This window comes from Lactuca virosa, chromosome 4 (genome assembly GCF_052849685.1).
Source record: "Lactuca virosa cultivar CGN04683 chromosome 4, Lactuca_virosa_CGN04683_v6, whole genome shotgun sequence".
NCBI classification, from domain to species: Eukaryota; Viridiplantae; Streptophyta; class Magnoliopsida; order Asterales; family Asteraceae; genus Lactuca; species Lactuca virosa.
This window is the reverse complement of record NC_136429.1, coordinates 497,439,622-497,459,576: the sequence shown is the minus strand read 5'-3', so window position 1 is coordinate 497,459,576 and position 19,955 is coordinate 497,439,622. Positions and strand designations below refer to the sequence as shown.

Here is a 19,955-nt window from a genome sequence, read left to right as displayed (position 1 = left end):
TGTGGGAAGTGTGGCAAAGGTCATTCTGGTGTGTGTCAAGCTGATAGTGGGTGCCACAGGTGTGGCAAGACAGGGCATTACGCGAAGGATTGCCGCCAGGCAGTCCCAATTCAGGGTATGAGGTTATGTTATCACTGCGATCAGGTTGGCCACATTAAGGCCAACTGTCCGTTGCTAGCCGCCAAGCCGACGCATGCTCCAGCACCGACTACCTTGAGGATCACGGATGGGAGACCAGTCAGGGCAGAGCCTCCGAAGGCTCAGGGTCGTGCTTTCCAGTTGACCGCAGAGGAGGACAGGGCAGCACCAGATGTGGTTGCTGGTATGTTTCTATCCTTTATCTCGTTTTCTATATCTACTGTATACTTATCTGTTGTACCTATGATTAGGTACGTTTTTAGTGAACTCTTTGTCTGCTTTGGTCTTATTTGACTCGGGGGCGAGTCGGTCCTTCGTATCTCAGTCATTTAGTAGGGAGTTCAGTGTGCCAGTAGGCGAGTTAGAGTGTCCGTTGCGAGTGTCTATCGCCAACGAAAACGGGGTTTCTACTTCTTCAGTTTATCAAGGGTGTGATTTGGAGATTTTCGGGGTGTCCTTTCCAATAGATTTGATTCTGATCCCCATGGGGGAGGTGTGCGTGATTGTAGGCATGGATTGGCTCAGTCGGTTCGGTGCTATGATTGATTGCGAGGGCCAGCGAGTGGTAGTTCGAACCCCAAGTGGGAGAGAACTGATTGTATATGGCGAGGGCACCAGAGTGGGATCAGGGTTTTGTTCAGCTGCCAGGGCTCGACAGTACATTCAGCACAGGTGTGCGGGTTATCTAGCGTATGTGGTCGATACGCGGGTCAGGGATCAGATTTCGGTTTCTGAAGTATCGGTGGTCAGGGAATTTGCAGATGTGTTTCCGGAGGAGTTTCCAGGGATACCTCCGGAGAGACAGGTCGAGTTTAGGATCGACCTGGTGCCAAGTGCGGCCCCTATCGCTAAGGTGTCGTACCGATTGGCACCGCCAGAGATGCAGGAGCTGTCGTCACAGCTACAGGAACTGCTAGGCAAGCAGTTCATCCGTCCGAGCAGTTCTCCATGGGGAGCACCGATTATTTTTGTCCGAAAGAAGGACGGTTCACACCGGATGTGCATTGACTACCGGAAGTTGAATAAGTTAATGGTGAAGAACCGTTACCCACTCCCGAGGATAGACGATCTCTTCGATCATTTGCAGGGTGCATCTTGGTTTTCCAAGATAGACTTGAGGTCTGGGTATCATCAGGTTAGGGTCAGAGAGGAGGACGTGGAGAAGACCGCGTTCCGAACTCGTTATGGACATTACGAGTTCGTGGTGATGCTGTTTGGGCTCACCAACGCGCCAGCAGTGTTCATGGACCTGATAAATCGGGTCTGCAGACTGATGCTCGATCGCTCGGTCATAGTGTTTATAGATGATATCTTGGTGTATTCCAAGACCCGAGAGCAGCATGAGGAGCATCTGCGGGAGTTGTTGGGAGTTCTGAGATGAGAACGGCTGTACGCCAAGTTCTCGAAGTGTGAGTTTTGGCTACGAAAGGTCCAGTTCCTCGGACATCTCGTTAACCAAGAGGGGATTTTGGTCGATTCGGCCAAAATTGAGGCGGTTATGCAGTGGGAGGTTCCGAAATCTCCCTCAGACATCAGGAGCTTTTTGGGATTGGCAGGGTACTACCGGAGATTCATACATGACTTCTCCAAGATTGCGGTACCCCTCACTCGTCTGACGAAGAAGGGGGTGGATTTCCGGTGGGGCCCTGAGCAGCAGAGGGCGTTTGAAACCCTCCGACAGCGGTTGTGCGAGGCCCCAGTCTTGACACTCCCGGAGGGAGTTGAGGATTTTGTGGTGTTCTGTGATGCATCCATCACAGGGTTAGGGGCGGTCCTCATGCAGAGAGGACGATTGATAGCTTATGCGTCGCGACAATTGAAGCCGCATGAGACAAGATACCATACGCATGACTTGGAGCTGGCGGCGGTGGTGTTCGCCCTCAAGATATGGAGACATTACCTTTACGGGGTCCGTTGCACCATATACACGGACCACAAGAGCTTGAGACATATCATGGATCAGCCAAACCTGAACATGAGGCAGCGTAGGTGGCTTGATGTAGGCAAGGACTACGACTGCGATATCCTTTACCACCCTGGTAAAGCGAATGTGGTTGCGGATGCTCTGAGCCGCAAGTCAGCTGGGTCTTCCGCCCCAGCGGTATGTATGGGGATAGCAGTAGACTCTCCGCCTGTAAGTTTGATCAGGGATGCCCAGGTTAAGGGCATGCGACCGGAGAATTGGAAGCTGGAGAGGATCAAGGGTGAGAATGCCCGGTTTGTGCAGGATAGCCGGGGATTATTGACCCGATGCGGTCGGGTCTGGGTTCCGATGTCTGGTGGGGTCAGGCAGACGGTCATGGAGGAGGCTCATAAGTCTCATTTTTCTATTCACCCGGGGGCCACTAAGATGTACCGAGATTTGAGTTTGAGTTATTGGTGGTCGTGCATGAAGCGAGAAATCGCTTGGTACGTCGAGAGGTGCTTGACCTGTAGGATGGTCAAGGCCGAGCATCATGAGTCGCATGGCAAGCTGCAGCCCCTGGAGATTCCCATGTGGAAATAGGAACAGATCACGATGGATTTTATTACCGAGTTGCCGAGGACGGCGAGGGGGTTTGATGTTATATGGGTCATCGTGGATCGATTGACCAAGAGTGCCCATTTCTTGGCCATACGGGAGAGCTCATCGGCCAAGAAATTGGCCGACGTGTACGTTCGCGAGATCGTATCTCGCCATGGGGTTCCCGTTTCTATTGTCTCTAATTAGGATGTCAGGTTTACCTCCCGCTTCTGGAAGAAGTTTCACGAGGAGTTGGGCACACAGTTGCACTTCAGCACAGCATTCCATCCGCAGACTGATGGTCAGAGCGAGCGGACCATTCAGACCCTCGAGGATATGTTGAGAGCATGTGTCATTGATTTCGGTGGGAGCTAGGATTCCCACCTACCGCTTTCAGAGTTCGCCTACAACAACAGCTATCATTCCAGCATTGGCGCCCCACCATTCGAGCTGTTGTATGGGCGGAAATGTCGCACCCCGGTCTGTTGGGGTGAGGTTGGTCACAGGGTGATGGGTCGGATGGAGGTGGTCTTGCAGACTACCGAAAAGATTCAGCAGGTTAGACAGCGGCTGCAGACCGCTCAGAGTCGGCAGAAGAGTTACGCTGACCGACGCCGATCCGAGTTAGAGTTTCAGGTCGGTGACGTGGTACTCCTGAAGGTCTCGCCCTGGAAGGGCGTGATCCGCTTCAGGAAGAGGGGAAAATTGGGTCCCCGATATATTGGGCCGTTCAGGATCATTGCCAGGGTTGGCAAGGTGGCTTACAGAATAGAGCTGCCGGAGGAGCTTAGTCGGATCCACAGTACTTTCCACGTTTTGCAGTTTCGAAAATGCGTTGTGGACCCGGAGGCGGTGGTGCCACTGGATGACATTCAGATTGATGAGGGCCTGAATTATATTGAGAGGTCGATTGCCGTTTTGGAAAGGAAAGTGAAAGTCTTGCGCAACAAGGAGGTTCTGTTGGTAAAGATACAATGGGAGCATCGGAGGGGATCCGAGTGGACATGGGAGTCGGAGGCTGAGATGCGGGAGCATTACCCGGAGTTATTCGCTACAGCAGACTTCGAGGACGAAGTCTAAGTCAAGTGGGGGAGAATTGTAACATCCCAACCATCAGGTATTATTAATTTTTTTTCCCATTTAGACTTCATGTCTAAGGTCTACTCGATGAGTTGGCGCTTGACTCGTCGAGTAGCAGCGAGCCAGGACACGTCAATTAATGAGTGACTCGTCGAGTCGGCCTGAAGACTCGACGAGTAGGAGCTGGCAGTGGAAACCCTAATTTTCAGGGTTTTGCACCATATATATTGGACCATTAGCTTCTCCCACTGTCCTCTATCACCCTCTTGAGACCCAGAAACCCTAATTTCCGTGAGTGAGAGCTTGGAGAGTGTTTTGGAGCTTTGGGAAGTGACTTTTGTGAAGGAAATTTGTAGATCAAGAGGCTAGCATCAAGATTTCTGTGTGGATCCAGAGTCTACTTCATTTTGGGCACGTTTTGGAGGTAACTAGCTGTTACCTTAACCTCTTTTTCTTCTAGAATCATTCATATGTGGAAACTAGGGCTTTCTTTAGCTATTCATGAAGGGATTTTGGTATGGGAGCTAGATCTGAAGTTGAAACTTCAGATCTGAACCTTTTTTGAGTCCTAAGTCCATAAAGTTTCCAGCTTTTGCAAGGATGAGACTCTCTTATGGTGTAAAGCTCCATTAGAAGCTTAGATTGGTCATTTAGAGCCTTTAAGGCCTTGCATGCGTGTAAAGTTTGCAACTTTACGTGATAAACATGCCTTAGAAGCTTGGATCTGTAATCTGGAACCTTGGCATGGCTTGAAAAGTGTCTGCATGGATGAAGGTGTGCAAGGACTCGACGAGTTGCATAGTCAACTCGGCGAGTCATATGAAGATAGTCATGAACTCGTCGAGTTGATGAACAAACTCGGCGAGTCCGTTGAAGATTTCCTTGAACTCGGCGAGTCGTTCGAAGACTCGGCGAGTCGGCTAGGGTTTCTCCCAATTCTTGGACACGTATGAACTCGGCGCGATAAAGGGGGAACTCGACGAGCCAATCAAGGATTTCACGACCTCTCGAGTTCAGGAAGGACTCGATGAGTCGGTGAACTGCACTCGACGAGTCGAGTCAACATGGACTGTTGACTTTGACTGTGGACTTTGACTTTGACCAAGAGTTGACCAGTTGACTTCTGAGGGTATTCTGGTAATTTGGAGATTTATGAAAAAGGGTTTTATGGTAACTATAGGTGGTGGAGTTCGTGTTGGTGATCCGGGAGTTGAGCTTTCTAGTTTCAGACGACAGTTGCAAGGTGAGTTATCCTCACTATACTAAGGGGCCTAAGGCACCAAGGTCGGCCCATTGGATATGTTATCCTAGCAGTGTTAGATGTTGAGTATAAGTTAGTGTTGCATGCTAGTAGTTATGCCAGTTAGGTAGACCTGTAGGACTACCTGTGATGTTATATGATTATTGCATGCTCACTGGTTACGTGGTACGTTATATGTTATGTGGGATGGGTTGAGGTTGTACTGCTCCATGCGGTAGCCAACAGACCTTAGGAGCATTCTAGTTACGGGCTAAAGGGAGACTCGTACTGTGGGCTCGGGAGCATTCCAGTTACGGGCTAAAGGGAGACTCGTACTGTGGGCTCGGGACCATTCCAGTTACGGGCTAAAGGGAGACTCGTACTGTGGGCTCAGGGGTAATCCAGTCTGTAATGTTGGGGACCCATTACATGTTTTTCAGTTTGTTATGATATGTTTATATGGACTGTATGTGTATCGGTATGTTGGGGGAACTCACTAAGCTCTCGGGCTTACAGTTTCAGTTTATTGTTTCAGGTACATCAGGGGATCGCGGCAAGGCGAAGGCGTGATCGTACAACTCCTCATGTTTTGTCTATGTTTCTGGGAAAACTCTAATATTATACATTTTGAAAACAAAGTTGTAATGATTTTTAATGTTTTGAAATGTTTTTAAAAGTTTAAATTGGTTTGAATTTTTGGGTGTTACATTTACGAACATTGTAGACATCGTTTGCAATACTTTCTTAATTTTTTTTATTATTTTCTTTTTTATGTTTTTTAAAATTAGTTTTTTTTCTAGAATAAAGTTGTTAGCTTCTTTTATATTTTTGTAAGTTTTTTTAAAAAGTTTTATATTTTTGTTTTATTACATGTTCTTTTTAGTACTCTTTCAATGTTTTAAGACTAGAATTATTAAAATTTCAGTGTTGAGAACTATTTTCAGTTTATAAAATTAGTTTATTTAAATTTCAGTTTACTGCAGCAGTCTGCAGATGTTAAAAAACAAACATGCTTCTTATTATGGGCTGCAACCGTTTGTTCCACCTCTTCTGCTACACAGGATTGCAGAGGTGGTCCGCAGACTTCATGAGTTTTCGCTTCGAAAAAACAAACAACACCTTAGTCATGATACATCAGAGACAACAAAATTTTGATTCACTTCCATTGGTTCCTAAAACAATCAACTAGCACCTGACCTAACTAAATTCAAAGAAAGCAGTCCCCTGATCTCACCTCAAGGCAACCATACCACAAGAATCCTTTTGTGCATTCCCACACTGCCACACTTGCCGCCAAAAACCGTACTATCTAGCCCAATTGCGGGTCTACACCCCTAACTGTGAAAGTCACATGACTGATTTCTCTTTCCTCCAAAAACGAAAAGCAGTAAGAATACAACCTATGTTGAATATAGTCATATCCCAATCCATCGGCTAATTACTTAGCCTCCGGTTGCAATCCTCAAGCCAATCATCACAACTGCTTCCTCCTTGAGTCTTGCGACTCAATTGACACTACCTTGAGCAAGGCCCTCCAGACCTCGAAATCAACTAACTCACACTGGTCTACATCATTGAAACCCAAGCAGACATGGCCACTAAGGCCCAAACAAACACCAGACCCATCCTCAGCTTGAACGACCATAACTGATAAATAAATATCGACGGAAACACACTACAACGAATCACCATGCCATCTTCCCTTAACCAGTTCCTTAGAATCCCCTGAATTTTCCTCGAGTCAAATACATATCCTGTGCTTTTAGTAGTACGGGCCCAATACTACCTTCCACATATATCCATACTTTCCTCAAGAATCATCTCGGGTCCTCGAAGTAACTACTCCTGTCCATATCCACCTGATCTAATCACGAATACCCGCCCTCATCCACTGCTAATCTTCCTAGATTCTCCTTGTAGGATTTCTCTTCCGAAAATACTGACACCAGTGCATTCCAACATTCTTCATGGGCTTTCCTAGGGTTTCCTTCACACCACTCTCCGCCATCAGCTGTAGAAGAGACTCCCTCTAATACCTTCTAACTACCTTATGAATATAATTACATACCACAGACACTAGATAATTCTTCGACTGCAAGGTCTCACAATACAACGGTTGGACTCAAACAAGAGATGCGCAATAAAGTTAAACCTAACCTTCTAAACTTATCTAATCCCTGCAACATGTAACCTAACGTATTCGCTTAATAGTTAGTTGATATTAATGGAGGTCTCTGAAAGCACAAGCAAGCAACATTTGAGCACCGAGTTATCCAAACCAGAGCATAACCTAATCAAGTCATTCTATCGAATATCTAAATCCATACTAACATCCAGTTCCAAAGGCTCAATCAACAGACATAAAAAGGCATTTCTCCTAGCAGACTATCATGCAATTCTGAGCAGATCCTTAGCGTAATCTAGCATGTAATTCTCATATACTCATATCGAAGATCAAACATAAAACATGTATGGGTATTTTAGGAAATACTTACTTGAGCTCGGCTAATTGCACGCATCGCACCCCTTTTTCCTTATAAAAATCTTTTTAGAAAATCATTTTCTTTTATAGATTTTAGAAATCCTCAATTTGAGTTCAGACATACCCGAGAGCGTGCCCGAATCCCCCAAGCCAAGGCTCTGATACCAACTTGTAACGTCCTAAAAATATTAAGTAAAAATTTTGTTTTTAAATAACCAAAACAACCCTTCTTTCATTCGTTTTAAAAACCATCAGAATATAAAATAGTATCAAACAAAAGATCCAAGTACAAAACAAATCATAGGTGTGGAACACTGGTGGATATGATGCAATCTTTTTGAGCTCTTACTGTTTGAACCAGAAGTACCTGAAAACATTTTAAACATAAATTGTAAGCACAAAGCATAGTGACTTCCCCAAAATATTGCATACCATACATATACGCCAGACCAAGACTGTGCCGGGTCTATTTCACCCACGGTTCTATTTCACCCCCGAGTCTATTTCAACTCATGTGTCGGCCCAAGGCCGTACCGGTTCTATTTCACCCCCGAGTCTATTTCAACTCATATGTTAGCACAAGGCTGTACTAGGTCTATTTCACCCCCGAGTCTATCTCACCCCACATACATATATCAAACAGGCACACAGGCATACAACGTATACAGTAGGATTCACAAAGACTACAAGCACATAACATATCCTAGTGTCCTACATTATAGTTGTTGAGGTCGAAAGTTGTTGTGAGATGTCGAAGGTTGTCTAGGTCATTCTTAGTATCGAATGTTGTTTGTTAGTTTATTATAAGTGCATTTTGTATCGAAGCTTAAGGTGTTGTTTGTTTTTTTATAAAAACCTCTTCAAACCACTTATTCTTGCGCGGCGCAGCACACGTGCAGCACTTTCCCTCTCGCAGCAGTTTGTTTTTTGGAAGGCTTCAGACTACAAAACCTCTGCGTGTGTGTTGCGTGGTGCAGCACTTGACTTGCCTCTTCTAACCTCTTCAGCTTTCATTTTTTCCAAGTGTTTTTTAAGAATTTTTGTATAACTTATTTTTTTTAACTTATTTTTTTTTTAACTTTGATTTTCTTAAATTTTTATTTATGGATGTGATACAATTTATTTTTATAGTTTCCACAATTTTTTTAATTTGATTTTTTTTTTATTTTTTTACCGTTTCTATTAATAATATTTTCAATTTCAGTTGCATCTTTTTTAACATGTGTAATTTTTTACGAACTTTGTAGACATCGTTTGCAATACTTTCTTAATTTTTTTATTATTTTCTTTTTTAATGTTTTTTAAAATTAGTTTTTTTTTTCTAGAATAAAACTATTAGCTTCTTTTACATTTTTTTAACTTTTTTTTTTAAAAAAAGTTTTGTATTTTTGTTTTTTTACATGTTCCTTTTATTATTATTTCAATGTTTTAAGACTACAATTATTAAATTCCGGTGTTGAGAACTATTTTCAGTTTATAAAATTAGTTTATTTAAATTTCAGTTTACTGCAGCAGTCTGCAGATGTTAAAAAACAAACATGCTTTTTATTATAGGCTGCAGCCGTTTGTTCCACCTCTTCTGCTACAGAGGATTGCAGAGGTGGTCCGCAGACTTCATTAATTTTCGCTTCGAAAAAACAAACAGCACCTAAGTGTCTTAGTCCCTTATATTTTTTGTATGCTTTCCTTATCCCTATATATATATATATATATATATATATATATATATATATATATATATATATATATATATATAGGAAGAATACTAGAGTTAGAGAGAAGCTTTTTGGCATTCGTCTTGTACTCTCTGAGATTTCTCTGTATTCCTTGAAAGCATAATCGAGCCAACCAGATTATATTTAGATCTCATGTTAATAATTCTTACATTACTCTGATCTCGTAATTCGTAATCGATTAAATCGCAACTACATTTGGTATCAGAGCAGGATTCATTCAGCTTTGATCTGATTTTCATTTGTATTCAAAAGGTTTTGAGTCTCGTTCTAGATTCAAAATATTCCGCTCTTTTGATTCTGAAAATCATCACAGATCATCTATTTTGATTCGATTTTGCTAACGATTTGCTAGATCGAGTATCGTGTGTTAGTTCTCTGAAAGTGTTGTCAATCAAATCTCAATTTCTGAAGCTTTTCCCAAATTTCATTCGTACGTCAATGGCGAACTTCAACATGAACACAATGACTTCATACTCTCATCTTCTTGGTTCTTCTACTAAAATTCCTATGTTGATTCCTGAGTTCTACAATCAACGGGCTGATCGTATGGAGGAGTATTTGAATGGAATAGATGAGGATCTCTAGAAATGCATCATTGGTGATGTTCGTCCTCCTCCTGCTGTACAAAGTGTTGGAACTGCTGCTAATAATCAAGATGTTGCAGATCAGACTGAGAAACTAAAGAAAAATGAAATGAAATGTATGCGTGAACTCCGTGGTGCTCTTCCTCCTGTTGTATACAATTATGTGCGCAATTGTAAAGCTTCAAAGGAGATTTGGGATACACTAAAGGAGAAGTATCAAGGCAGTGAGAAAACAAAGATTAGCTCAGTCAAACAATGTATGTTTGAGTTAGGAGAGTTTAAGCAGAAGGAAGGTGAATCTATTGAGCTCTACTATGACCGTCTGAAGCATCACATATTCAAATGTAACAGATATGGAGTTATAAGGTCAACAATGGAGTTCAATCTAACATTTATCATAGGACTCCACAAAGAATGGCGAAATGTCAGTCTTATGATAAAGACACGACAAAGTTTCGACTATTTTTCACTAAATGATCTCTACAATGTGTTGAAAGCACATGAATCTGAAGTGAATGAAATTGTTGAGGAAACAAGGATCGGTCTGGGTGGTCCTCTTGCTCTTGTGTCAAAGGTTGCTGGAAGAGAGGTTGGGAAAGAAATAAATGAGAAGGAGAATTCGGAAGATGAAGGCTTGATTGTCAATTCTGATGACGAAGCTGTAGCTTTTTACTCAAACAATCGAGTAAAGAATTTTTACAAAAAGCCATTTAATGAAAAGGCACGAGCAAGTGAAGTGAAAGGAAGCTTTTCTGGAAAGTCAGTTGGTGATGAAAAGAAAGTGGAAAAGAAGGAAGTCAAGGCTGAAGATGCGAAGGTGGAGAAAAAGCTTAAAGGTGACTCTGGATTTGACTGCCATTACTGCAATGGAGCGAATCATATGTCTAGTGATTGCATGTTACGAAAGAAGGATGAAAAGAAGAATGGGGTCAAAGATGAAGCCTATTATGTAGAAAGGCTGGAGGAGGTTAGAGAAAAAACAAAGGGGTTGTCGCTTGTGGCAAAAGGCATGGATGATGAAGAAGGAACCTACCAAATTTCGACATCCAAAGCTCATGTTCAACTTGTAACACATGATTTCAACCACCAATTCACAGAATCATCACTTCAAAATCACATTTGACTTTATACAATGTTTGACTTTTCAAAATCAAAAGTCAACAAACATGAAATTGATGATTCCAACATCAAATTTCATATCAAAACAAGTTTAACCAACTGTTCTTCATCTCCTTCAAGTGTTCTTGGTCAATATTCATCAAAATCAAAGAATTGATTGACAATTTCTCAAAGTCAATATGAACAATATGGACTCGTTTAACAAACAATATTTACAAAATTGATTCACAACTCATATTTGCACACAATACTAATCGATTTTCAAGATATGTTGAAACGAAATCGAAACTTGAGAACACAGAAAGAAAAAAAAACGAGAAACATGACTTCAGAAGGTACAAGCAATCAAGCACAATACGATGAAGACACAATCAGTAAGTACAGATTGATTTAATTTTAATGAGTTATTGGGCTTACATCGAGTTCTTATAAGATCAAAAGAAATTGAGTGGGATCAATAATGTCATGAACAGTAATGGTTTGTGATTTGGATTCAAATATTTGAGTATGAATAATAATCGGATCAAAACTTTGGACTAAATCAAAAGTAATTGAATCACAATGAATTTGGGCTTAAAATTCGATTCAAACGAACAATTTCAATTTGCAAATCGAATCAAACAAAAGAATAGGATTGGATCGGGGCTTGATCAATGGAAAAATTATTGGATCATAACAAATGGGTTTTTCAAAAAAAAATTGATCCAATGAGTCAAAATGATCAAAAAATTCAAGAACGCAAGCACGAATCAAAGAGATTTAGAGAGATCATCGAGAGACTCACCATAAACGTTCCAATTGTGTTGAATGTAGCCAAACCGAGAATCGTTTCTTCATAAAATCGCTTTGATCTTCGAAGACCCACTCTGATAACAAATGATGTGAATTAAGAGCATTGATTTGGCATGCGGAATTAAAGAACACATAAAGAACATGGTGATTTGGGTGTTTAAGAGATGCATTCGATCATGAAAGGTGTTACAAAAAAGTATAAGCTAGATCTAGACAAATAAATAGCTCACACTAACACTCTCAATGTTACATCTCTGAAGCACACCTCTATAAGTGGTATGAACCCACCTTATATAGAGGTGTTTAAATCTTTCTCTCTATCTATCTATCTATCTATCTATCTATCTATCTATCTATCTATCTATCTATCTCTCATGTCACAAGGCTACTTTACGATATGCAAGTGGGTCTACAAAAGTCAAACCATTTACAAAGTTATACATGGATAACTTTGTACCCAACAATAGTGAGCAAACTCACCTCAGTCCAGAGATAACCAAACCAAACGCGTTGCTGCTTCCGGGCTCTTCACACTGAACGCATCCAAAGTATCCCAAATCAATAATTAAGGAAATTTCTATAGTCCAAAGTCCAATTCGTACTCTATCATCTCAACGGGTAAAAGACTATTTTACCCTACCCACATCTAACCCAACAACTCATGGCCCAAAACCCCAAAAGGCCCAAGGCCTAAAACGCCCACTAAGGCACCTCGGTGCGTACGTCCTGCGTACCACTTCAGTATGCCTGGCGTACAGTGCTCAAAACTTAACTCCATTTTTAGGTCTTATTCCTTTAAGACCAAAAGGCTAAATCCTCAAGTTCAAACCTAATGGACGTCTAGAGTCATAAAGTTCCTGACTTTATGACCTAGCATGATTTAATAGAGCCCAACACCAAACCTAAGCTTCTTAACATAAAAAATGACCAAGGAATTTCTTAAACCTTAATCCTTTAAGACTTTACACCCAATGCTTTGATCTAATTCTAATGGGTGTCTTAATCAATAAAGTTATCAACTTGATGCCTTTGCATGGCTCGAAGAAACCCAAAACCCAATTCTAGTCTACTAGCTTGACCAAGAGATAAACAACCCGTACATGGTTGGTCCACAGCCATCAAGATACAAACTTTATGAATAAGGGACCTTTAAAAACTCAAAATAAACAACCCAAAACATCTGGAGTAGCATATACTCTCAAGAATCAACTCATGGAACCAAAAAGCACAAAACTTCTGGAGTAGCATATACTCTCAAGAATCAACCTTCAGAAGATAGATCAAGAAAAACCAAGCTAGGATCTACAAGCTCTAAGAAATCCAACTCTTCTCCAATAAGTTCTTCTTCTTCCAAATGCACTGAAAATCCACCAAATACAGTCAAAATCTCAATAATCTTCCATATGAGGCTAGGGTTTTGAGGAAACATCTTAAGAGGGTGGAGGCTAAAGGTAAAGAGGTTAGGAAATGACTTAAGGCCTTTAAATAGGGTCCAAGACCCGAAAATAGGGTTTGAGTCTGAGTCGCGAAAACACAACGTTTATATGGTATACCCAACATTTCTGAAGGAACCTTCGCAATCACCCAGCCACGAACGCCAAACACATATTCCTTGTACGCCCAACATTCCCGACTAGCCCTTTTACCATTCTAACTTCCGAAGGCCATAACTTCTGTGTCCCAAACATATATTCCTTGTACGCCCAACATTTCATGGAAAGGTGTTGAGGAGCTCTACAACCCTATCTATTTACTTTTGACTTAAAACACATCGAGCTAAAATCATTAAATTCAATAAAAGGTTTGAAACATTACTTTACCGATATACCCTTGTGCTCAAAAGCACAAACCAAACTCTTGGATCACAAAATCTACATTACCCACATCCAAATGGGTCTAAACTTCTCTTTCCCCAAGGCCCGAAACCTTATAACAACTGATCTTCGGGTTACGAACCCGAATTAAGAAACGACTCAAAACATGGCGTTACACTATCAGTTTTTGATATATCTTAAGTTGAACAAAAGAAAGAAAGAGCTTTCTATTTCTGATTATTTCTGGGTGAATCGAGAAGCTGAAAAATATGTTGATGAGTTTTATCGTCGTTTAAAAGAAGAAGATTTTGGGTTTTGATATCATCGGATTGGGGGAGATTGTAAGGTCAAGCCTTAGATTCTGATGATGTAAAAAATTGACGTTGACTCCTATTAATTCTAGTGTCTCATTACCAGTGCCAGCGCAAAGTCATATCTACAAAGTCGCGTCAGCGTGATATCTATAATCATTTAATATGATGTATATATAGATAGATATATAGTTAGTTAATAGATCTGATATCTTAGGGATATTGGACATACTCTATTATTTACATAGATTAGGTAATATCCCTGATTTGTTGGGATTCACATCATATTTACTTTTCTATATGTATTAGGGTTCAAATCATTAGTTGAATCATCAAAACCCTAGAGCTTAGTGCTCGTTCTCTTGGTGAGAACCTTATCTTAGTGAAAAACCTTTGTGTTACTTCTCTGTGTTCTTTCATTCACTTTTATTGTTAATCATCATTGATCAAGGGCACCTTCAAACATGTTATCAACACAAAACAAAAATTAAAAATCACACGAAAAATAGTAACTTTATTTTCAAAAAGAATCCATTGATTGATAACTAAATACACCAATAGTTGTTGAAATCCATTCCCCGAAAACGGCGCCAAAAACTTGATGTGTAAAAGATAGTATATAATATATACTTGAAATAACTTGAAAACTATTCCATCGGATAATGGCGCCAAAAACTTGATTTTATGAACTTTAAATACAAATTCACTTTGAAATTTATAAATACAAAACCAAACTAAAACTATCTAAACCAAGTAGTGTACATGATCATGAATAGCATAGCTTCAGTAAGTAAGGATTTCAAACAAATAGGGAATGGAGATGTAGTACCATTTTTATATCTAATTATTAATCAACCTCAAAAGAAAACATATAAAGGGAATTTATGAAAAGTGTCACTCAAATAAAGTAGCAACTAAATAAGTATATAAATAATCATGGTTAATTGTATAGCTAAAAGATCTAAAGGTACTCATATTTGTTATTCAATCATTCCTTATTTTATAGTTGAATTCCTTTAAATGAATATTGGTTTGTTGTTACTGATTTTAAATTGATTAGATCGAATAATCAAGTCACACATCCTATGTTCTAAGTTGTCTACCAGCAAGGATAGCTCCCTTAGTCTCAGTCTATTAATTTGTATTATAAAATACTTAATTGGTATGATCAGTCCCATTAATCATGGAAACCTTTCAAATTTTCTAAATCAATAGTACAATCACAAACATCAAATGAATATCCCTATTTCTAACCTTGGGACATAGCCTTCCATTAGTCGTCATTGCCTACGCTCTTGACTTAGTTTCTTAGCTTGGATAACTGATCAAATAGTGTAATTTAAGAAACATAATTTGAAATCAATCACAATCATGATACTCAATTACATATATATATATATATATATATATATATATATATATATATATATATATAACAATATCAATATTAACACTCATGTGTCTTTAATTAAGAAAACATAATAAATTAAAAAACTCTCAGTATCCTAATATTAATCAATAATAAAATTAGGTATTAATTAATATCAATATTCATAAAGGATATGATCCTAAATCTCAACAAGAACACTTCATAAATCAAAGAGTTGATTATTTATAGATATAAAAGTAAACAAATTGATAACCTAATGATTATTCTCTTAAATTTCAAACTTTGCAACCATATCAGGCTTCCAGCCGATATGACCTTAGGACCCTTAAAACAACCTTCTTTGGTTATTTATTTCTAGGTTATGCCTACTTATGACCTCCAAATGTCTTGTGTATGCTTCTGGACAAAATTAGGGCTTTATTTATAGTTTTCCTAACCGACTCGAAATCATGGCGCGAAAGTATAAATTCAGAAATCATCTTCAGAATTGTCTGATTTCTTTCCATGTTATTTTCTAGCTATCTTTATTTCTCAATACTACATGAAAATATACACTAGTTGGTCCTTTTTAGCTTATATTTTACCAACATATCATTTTAGCTGCAAAACATAAATATAAATCAATTAAGCACCTTTACCCTATTTTTTTAATCATAAAAGTGTATCTAAAAGTATATGAAATATCATTTAAAAATATATTATTTAGGAAAAATCAGTCTGGTTGTTCTATAAGAGTGTAGTGATTGTGGCAAGAAATATAACATAGGTGATGAAGGCTGGATCACATCCATATTGACCGAATTCAAAGCTATAAAAAATTGATATACTGCATTTGACTATATATCTGTTACAATTTAAGGGGTATGGGTTTTCGCATTTAATCAGATAAAGATAAAGACAAGTAAGTTCGTGAGAGAACTAATAAGTAATTTTATATCAGTTTCTTATAGCAACTTGTTACATGATTCTCCAATATGTTTTCAAGAATTGCTTGATGTTCATTTTTCCGGAGTTCACTCCATCTTTGTAGGACCCTTAAGTGCACTTCCCCATCCACAGTAACTTTTAGGTACGCTCTAATTAATGGGGGATATCGTATCTTAGGAACTCTTATGAACCTATTAGGGTTAAAATTTTATGCTCTTATAGATGTCATATAGGATATCATGTGTTGTTGGGTAAGCATATTTTTCTTTAAACTATCATTCAAGATGAACCACTGATGCCTGGAATTTATCTTTATTTGTTAAAAAATTTGGCAACGTTAAAAATCATCCCATGAAAGTTAAATCATCTTATCAGTCCAGATTTTTCATCCTTGCCAAAGAACTCGTTCATCGGGTATCTTTGAGTTCAGTTCTTTTATATTATGCATTTGAATTAGATTTATGGCAATAAGACAAAAATTGTTTTTTTCCTACCAAAAAATATGGAACTGATAGGAACATGGACTCAGGGTCCCATCCTCATCATAAAATGTAACAAACAAACAATTAGTTTACACACTAATTTTTTTCATTTTTGCTATATTCAACAGGCTATTTTTTAAGGGCAGTTGTATCATTAAGCAAAGAACCAGCCAAAATATCCGCACAATTTTTTTCCAATCCTCATAAATATTGAGCTCTGAAACTAAGGGTGGGTCGCACCATAACCTACAAGCACATATTTTATTGGATGTGGATGCAGTGAATGGTGTCCTTAACAATGATGAACAAGAAGAAAAAGAAGAGTCACAAGCAAAGTGTATAAAAACAAAAGATCCAACTTCCATATCATTAAGAAACCCATAAATCAGACCTTTTTTCCTCATTTTTTCACAAAAAAAAACATGTTAAATTACTGATTTTGGAGCTTACAAGTGTTGAAGTTTTGTTAGTTTTTGTAGTTTGGTTTTGTTTCATCAGTTCAGTTTAGTTTCATCATTATTACCGATTAAAACCTGTTTGATTTTTTTTCACAAATTAAAAACTTTTTAATATCACAAACACTAATGTTACAAGTTCTTCGATCCATAAACAAAAACAATAAATTTAAACCATCATGTTTATTATGCTCAACGTTGTCCAAGATGATGTCTATGTATATATAATATATCTCTTCACTTTCCATTAGTTGCCTTAGCTGATGGGTTGAGTTCCTCCCAAGCATCGATCCATGTAACCATGCCGTCTGCAAGCTTGACAAAATACAGGTCAATTTTTCCGAGTTTATCCTTAACTTGTTTCGATAATTCTTTATAGCAAGCTTGCACCGTTGTGCACTCTTTTGGAAGAGTAGCGTCTTGGAAAAATGGGATAATCTCTTCTTGCCAAAATATGCCTTTGTATTCTTTTTTAAGGTTCACGAATGGGTTGTTTGCCTTGCTATGCCAAATGTAGGGTAGCCCTGTCTTGATCCCGAGCCCTAAATGGTCACATATAACCTACAAAATTGTCATAAAGTGTTGAATTGAACTATTTAAGTGATGGAATGGTTTAGTTTATAGGTAAAAGAGATCATAAGTACCTTGACACACCATCCGGCCCACATGTCGTCATAGCGGTCAATAGGTTGACCATCACCCATGAGTCCGAAGTACATGGCTGGACCAATGAGGCTCCGATCAAATGTGAGGTTCATTCCACACATAGGGAATAAGATCCCCTTTGGGAGTGTCATAACTGCATCAACATACCTAAAAACCCCAAATTTCATCAAAACACAACGGAAAAAAAAAGACATGGATCTATAAGAATATGCTTTAATGTCCTATCCCCACGTGAATCTCCTAGCAGTAAGAATCCATAGACGATGTATCACGTTCCACACAAAAGTGTCCTAGCAGTAAGAAGATGAGAATCTATAAGAGATGTCTCATGTTTGGGGACATTGTGATTTACATGTCCCATGTTAGTTGTAGGACCGATTTGTTGAAAAATGCCCATAGTAAACTGACAATGTACCTTGTGTTTCTCTCTCGGGGCTTAACGAGTTGTGTTGGTGCATCATAGTCGGGGATGTTGAGCCATAGACCATGAGATACTGCGGTTGGGACACCCTCACGAAGACTGAAAGGGTAACCACGGACAAAATCTGCACCATCGGAGAAAGGATCATAAAGGGTGTTGAAGAAATAAGGCGTTGAAGGGTGGAGGAGGTTATTGATGTGTTGTTGAAGTGCATCTATGTCTTTCCCAGTCGGGTCCTTCGCTACCTATCGACATTGTTAAGATTAGACAAATTTTAGAGTTAAAAACTTTTATTTATCTATGTACAACATTGTACTTTGAAAAGTCTTGAAAATTTTGTTTGGTTATAACAATGTCACCCAAATATAAAACAAATGATTGTATTTAAGTAAAATTTTCCAAAGTACATTGTTTTATTTTAGAGCTTCTAGTAAAATTTTCCAAAGTACATTGTTTCATTTTATTCATGTAAAACATTGTACTTTGAGAGTTTAATGTTGTAATAAATGGAAATGACAGTTCAGTGTTGTAATGAACGGAAATGAGAGTATTAATAAACAATATATGAAAGTACAGATTATGTTAGTTAAAACTTAAGACCTGTCGACCAAAGGGTTAAAGATTCGAGTAAATGCTAAATCTCAATAAAATATGCTTCTTCTTTTTTTCTCTCTGTATATTATGCATAATAATAATAATAATAATAATAATAAAAAAGTGCATCTTTTTACTGAAGAAAAGTAGAAAACCTAAGATCATACATCAAAACAGTCAAAAGATGTTACGCTTTTGTTTCTTTATGAATTTCAAGACACTTTAAAGTTTAACCATCGGGAATCCAAACAACAACACATTCTTATAAATCTTTAAATTGAAAAACCAGAAAAAGCAACTCACAAAACAATCGTCATCGATGGTGAAGATATACTTCTTCTTGGAAACCATATACCCAAAGCATCGACAAGCTGAATCCTTAAACGAAATACAGGAAGCTGTTGGACCCAAGATCTTGTTAATATCATTTCGATTATAAAGCTCGTAATCAAACCCATCAGGGACCTTTATCGTTCTAGAAGGATCACCATCTTGAACAATGATCAAATGATATGGTTGAAAGAATGGCCTCCACATTTCGAGGAAATCGAGGTTACGAATCGTAGGTATGACAATATCCAGGTCATCTTTCAGAGGGTACGAGGATGAAGCAGCCATGTTTTGTAAAAACCAGAGGTTAATGGTTTGAGTTAATGAGAGAGAGTGTGTTCTATAAGAAATGGAGACGAAGGCCACCTGCGATACCGATGGAGTAGGAGGGTCCACCAGCTAAGATTTGTTCAAAGTATAAACTATAGTGTTTTCCGATCTTGTAGCTATGCCTTGTGTTTGTATTGTACTTGTGATATAGGGGTATTAAGGTAAAAAGTTGTACTTGTGTAGGGGTATTAAGGGAAATCTCCGAAAAAGTCCCAATATTTTACCCTAATTTACGAAAAAGTCCCAAACTAAAATTTGTTTACGAAAAAGTCCCAATTACCGGTAAAAATGACGATTTGACCATATTTTCCCGGTTTACCGGTTTCATTACTTACCCGGTTTTAATAAAATCTCATTATTTTACCACAATTTACGAAGAAGTCCCAAATTATAGTAAAATAATGGGACTTTAATGAAAATTATGGTAAAATAATGGGACTTTAATGAAACCGGATAATTGTTGAAACCGATAAACCGGAAAAAAATGGTCAAATCGTCATTTTTTCCGGTAATCGGGACTTTTTCATAAACCAATTTTAGTTTGGGACTTTTTCGTAAATT

The 19,955-nt window shown here is 38.7% G+C and overlaps 1 protein-coding gene across 1 annotated transcript; it reads right to left on the bottom strand.

Annotated features, from left to right (window-relative positions):
* Positions 1-17,247: 17,247 nt before the first annotated feature.
* Positions 17,248-19,360, bottom strand: LOC145169403 (UDP-arabinopyranose mutase 1-like). Its single transcript, XM_079087964.1, has 4 exons — positions 19,038-19,360; positions 18,135-18,385; positions 17,698-17,866; positions 17,248-17,614 (listed from the first exon to the last, which is right to left on the bottom strand). Exons 1-4 carry the CDS (start codon positions 19,350-19,352, stop codon positions 17,291-17,293), a joined length of 1,059 nt encoding a protein of 352 aa, XP_078944090.1. The 5' UTR covers positions 19,353-19,360; the 3' UTR covers positions 17,248-17,290.
* Positions 19,361-19,955: the final 595 nt, after the last annotated feature.